Below are 5,048 nucleotides of genomic sequence, written 5' to 3'. Positions count from 1 at the left end.
AAAGTTCTCCTTGACTTTGTGCGAGTGCAGGCGAGAACAAGTTAAAAGTGCTCAATGCATCCAGGGAAGAGGAGATGTAATCCCTGGGCAAAGTAGAGGCATCAGATAAAGACCTTCTCGCCGTCGAGCGAGTTCAGGCAAGATAAAGATCTTCTCGCCGTCGAGCGAGTTCAGGCAAGATAAAGATAAAGACCTTCTCGCCGTCGAGCGAGTTCAGGCAAGATAAAGACCTTCTCGCCGTCGAGCGAGTTCAGGCAAGATAAAAACCTTCTCGCCGTCGAGCAAGTTCAGGCAAGATAAAGACCTTCTCGCCGTCGAGGCAAGATAAAGACCTTCTCGCCGTCAAACGAGTTCAGGCAAGATAAAATCCTTCTCGTCTCGAACGAGTTCAGGTACGGTGTGGAGGGCGGAAGAAGTTTAAAGGATGGCTAAGGTAGGTTCGAAGAGAACGCCTAGCTATCTGGCTTATTGTTCTGAAACTCAGGGAGGTAGAAAAGGATCTGAAAGGTGCCTCTACCCCCCAGATGAGGGACCAATAGCCAAGTTACGAAGGCAAAAGGGGGCTTATGTCGCCGGGTCCCTATGGCGATCAGAAGAAGTTCGGGCGATGGCCAGAGTAAGGGCCCATTTTGATGGAGCAGATCAGGTGAACTATATCTTAAACTATCAGTTGGATTGAAACTTGCTGTTTAGTAAGTAGTTTCACACTGAAGTTCGTTGCCTTAAGTTCACAAGTTATTAAAATGCCATCGTTTGAAAGTTGATAGTTTGCTCGAGTTTGAAGCAGTAAGTAAACGATTGAGCCTGCAGAGTCGCGAAGTTAATTTATTTAAGCGGTTTCTACTAGGAGAAGCAAAGTAAACAGAGAGACCATCTGCGAGAGCGGAAAAATTTATAATAAAGGTGGTATCAGCTCGAATGCATAAGAAGAAAAGAAAAAGTTATCACAGGAAAAGTTTGTACAAAAGGGAACAAGCATTGGGTCCCAGGGAATAAGGGATGGAGGGAGACGACTACTCTTCAGAAGGCATGATCTTCCCATCCACCACTTCGTTACATATCGACACCATGGAGAGGTCGAGCTCGGGGTACTGGCAGGCGACTTGCTCCAGGGCGGCGTCGAATTTGGCGGCAAGGACTTCGGCGGAGCTCAGTTCAAGCTCTTCGTTTTGTTTTTTGAGCCCCTCGGTTTGCTGCTTCAGCTCATCAGCTCGCTTCTTCAGTTCTTCAGTTTCCCCACGAGCCTGAGCAAGGTCGTCAGCAACCTTCTTGCCTTCGCCCCGCGCCTGGGCCAGCTCTGCAGCAATCTTCTCGTTTTCCTCTCGAGCCTTGGCGAGCTCGTCCACGGCATCGTCCCTCTCCCTCTCGACCTTTCCAAGGAGAACCTCCCGATCAGCCGATCTCTTCTCAAGGTTCTCCACCTTGGCTGCATCCTCTTTCATCGATGCCTCCAAGTTGGCCACCTTAAGCCTGTAAGGAACCAGCTTGCTCTCCAGCTCGATTTTCTCTTGAGCTAGGAGGTGCAGCTTCTGGCGCAGATCGGAGGCCTCTTTGCGCGCAACCTTCTACTCGGCACTCATGGCGTCCTCCACCCTTGAGTGATCAATCTCCGCCATCATCAGGTTGCAAGACAGCTTTTCCGCCTCGATCCTTATCAGGCGATTCTCCTCTTGGAATGCGGAGATCTCGTCCTGAAGTTTCTTGTTGGAGCTCTCCACAGCCTTTGTTATGATTGAGGGGAGGTCCTCTGCCATCATTTTGAGTTTAGCTGTGAAGGGCCCCCAGATTTCTTTGACCACGGGGGGCAGGCTTGCAGCTGCTGTTGGTGGAGGTGCTGAAGGAGCCTGGTGCTGACTCTCACCACCACCCTCTTGAATTGGTGGATGAAGTTGGGCTTCCTGGCGTGGTGGTGAAGTGGGGGACTCGGTTATGAGTATTGGTGAGTTGTGTGAGTTGTGAGCGCCTTCATCCCCACCTGGTGCAGCTTCAGCGATTGAGGCAGTTGAAGGAGGACCCTCTCCAGCAGATACGAATGGCGTGGAGGCACTAGGAGGGTTCTCCATGAAGTAGGGCTCGTTGCCTTCAACCTCAGGAAGCGCAGCTGCCAAGGGTATTGCTTGGACCGACGGTGTTGGAGCTAGGGGAGAGGGCGGTGTTGGTGTTGGGAGAGCGGGTGGTGAAGAAGGTGCCACCCTTTTCCTTTTGGTGACAAGGCCGTCCTCAGTCGCCTCATCATCCTCATCTTCATCTTCTTGAACCACTTGAGGAGTTTTCCTATTTGGTTTCCTTAAGATGAGCTTCTTTCGTTGAGGGGCGGGCAGTGCCTCTGGAGGAGCTTGGCCTTGAGGGGGCGACCTGCCCTGGGCAGCGGCGATCTCCACCACCGAGTTGGACACGGTTTGAGAACCTGACGCCAACTTGTGGGTTCGGGCGAGCGCCCTCAGTTCAGCTAATTTGCCTTTGCCCAACATAAGATCTGCACAGGGTAAAAATATACAAATAAGCGCAAAGGCAAAGGTGAAATATGCGAGTACGTGTGCGAATGATGCAAACAAATGGTGCATGAATTAAGAACCAAGTCCAGTGCGCAACAAACAGGACGCCCAATGATAGATAACAGAGATGCACAATCAACTCCAACACAAGACGAAAACCTAAATGTCGAGGTAAGTGTTGACCTATGTGAGCTTCGAGTTGGCCCTCGAGGAACTCGAAGGAGATTATTGCGGAGGTGGGAAAGGTGATGTTGGAGGCTGCTACTCTCTTCCAGAAGAGGCATAGATCCTTGTCCAACTCGCCCATGTTGTCAGGACTTCTTGGCCTTCTGAAGTTTTCTTTGGAGTCCTTACTTCCCTTGTTTACCCAGTACAAGGGAAAGCCATCGAGCAGCGAGGGGTCTTGATCGTTTTGGCGTACTTGGACGAACTTTCCTTTCCAATCTTTGTAAGATTGCTGGAAGATAGAGAGGATCGACCTCCCAACAATCCCATTTAAGCTCACCCAGGGGCGGTCTCCAGGATTCTTGGCCTCGAACAAGAAAAGGAAGACGTCTACCGAGCCCGGTAGTCCCAAGTGCGTGCACATGATTTGGAATGCCAGCACGAATGCCCAGCTGTTGGGATGGATCTGGGCAGCGGCAATGTTAAGCTCGGTTAATAGCTCCCGTTCAAAACGGGTGAAGGGAAGCCTGAGTGATATGATTCCACTAGCACAATTAGAATGATTCTTGACCTTCTTAGGAATCAACTTGAGTTGGACAATAGTTAGGCACTTTTTCTTAGAATTGGATCAATGTTCTAAGTCAAGAACTCACCAAAACTAGCACCAAATCCAAACTCATATGGAAGTTCCAATTATAGTCAAATTGAACCGATTAAAGTGAAAGAATAAGCAAATGCACCGAATAGAATTGAAAAAGAACAACAATGAACCGAACAAAATGAATTAAAAGGCAAGAAAACTGAATAAGAGTGCTGGAATTATAAAAGCACCGAACCAAAACATAGAAAAGAAGAAGAACAGCAGCTGAAAAATGCAAATTCCGAACCAAAATACAAGAACACAAGCTTAAGACATGAATATCAAAAGAGAAGGAAGGAAGGAGAAGAGAAAGCTCATGAAGATGGAAGAATGGTTGGATTATCACGCCACTAGGAGGATGGAGACTCCAAGATAAGTGTGCAAGCTGGCACTTGAGGTAATCATGGAACCATCAAGATAAGACTAGTGAAGAAGGCACAAAGCTCTCCAATGCTCTCTCAAAAATTGAGTATAGTTTCTTTAGTCTAAATTCCTGTACCGTCCCGTATCCAGGCGTTGACTAAGTCAAGGTCAAAGTCAACGACTGGAGAGTCAACGCCAACGCGAGGCGTCGCCTAGGTGGAGAGAGGCCAAGAGGAAGCGTCGCCAAGGCCAGGCGTCGCCTGGGTGAAGGTGTCGCCCAACCAGGGCGTCTCCAGCTCAAAAAGTACTAAAGCAAGGCGATCACAGTATGGTTCCCCGATACCCATGGGTAGGAAAGACCATGGAGGGAGCAACGCCGTGGGGAGGCCTCAGGTCCTGATAACCCGGGGCAGTGATAAAGAGAAGGAAAAGGTGGCTTCAAGGCCATAGTAATAGCACCAGTGTAGGGCAGCCTGACTCGTGAAGTACTCCTGCCGCCCCCGAGACGCCCTTGGGATAGATACGACTCAAGAGGAAGGTCACGCCCAGGGTAGCCGGGTGCAGGGTACGAGAGGAAGGCAGATACGCTCTCAAAGTAAGTGACTAGATAATTGGGGGCATGAGTTGGCACCCAAAAAGTCACCCCTAGCACAGTAGCACTCCCAAGCAGGAAGACTCACACGTGGAAACGCCCCCAGATGGGGTCATGGCGTCGTGAGGCCCTCCACGTGTACGACAGCCATGTCAGAATAGAAACACCCCCCAGTCAGGTGCCAGGTAATTAAAGTCATTCAATACAGTTTCCGTTTCGAGCGTTCAGGTACTATGATGGCTCCCAAGCGTGTCAACGTCTTAAATGCGCTACGTTTTCTAATTAAACGCTTTAATGAGTGCGTTACGTTTGTGATTAAAAGCGCTTTAAGGCGCTTTAAATGCTTGGGTAGTTTAAATAGCGCGGAGAATGTTGGAAAAGGGGTTCGAACTTTTGGGAAATTTACCAAAGAACTCTCTAGTTGCTTGCTCGTGCTTAAGGTTGCGTACAAGGGACTGGGGAAAGATCTTTGCCTGAGGGAGAAAAGACACACACATATACACAGTTCTTTTTATCACCTTCAGAGTGCCATACGCGGTGCTCAGAGACGTAGGTGAACAGTTTTGGTGTTTCTTGCTGGCTGACTTGAGCGTCGGAGTGCAAACGGCTGCTAGGGCGCCTTTTTGTCCTCTTTTTTGCAGGAATCCACGGGCAACCAGTGGGAAGGAGTCCCTAGCTGACGGTTGACGTCGCGCACGAAGACGTCCCGGTCAACCGGACGGAACATTTGGCGCCCACCGTGGGGCCGATATAAAACATCTGTCCCATCACAAGTTTGAGAAAATCTACCGAG

At 49.7% G+C, this 5,048-nt stretch overlaps 1 protein-coding gene across 1 annotated transcript; it reads right to left on the bottom strand.

Moving 5' to 3' along the window:
- Positions 1–1,013: 1,013 nt before the first annotated feature.
- On the bottom strand, positions 1,014–1,442 carry LOC137817411 (uncharacterized). Its single transcript, XM_068620704.1, has one exon. The coding sequence runs from the start codon at positions 1,440–1,442 to the stop codon at positions 1,014–1,016; it is 429 nt and encodes a 142-aa protein (XP_068476805.1).
- Between the last annotated feature and the right edge of the window lie 3,606 nt (positions 1,443–5,048).

This window comes from Phaseolus vulgaris, unplaced genomic scaffold (genome assembly GCF_000499845.2).
Source record: "Phaseolus vulgaris cultivar G19833 unplaced genomic scaffold, P. vulgaris v2.0 scaffold_46, whole genome shotgun sequence".
NCBI classification, from domain to species: Eukaryota; Viridiplantae; Streptophyta; class Magnoliopsida; order Fabales; family Fabaceae; genus Phaseolus; species Phaseolus vulgaris.
Note: the sequence above shows the minus strand (reverse complement) of the source record. Positions and strands in the feature narration are given on the sequence as shown.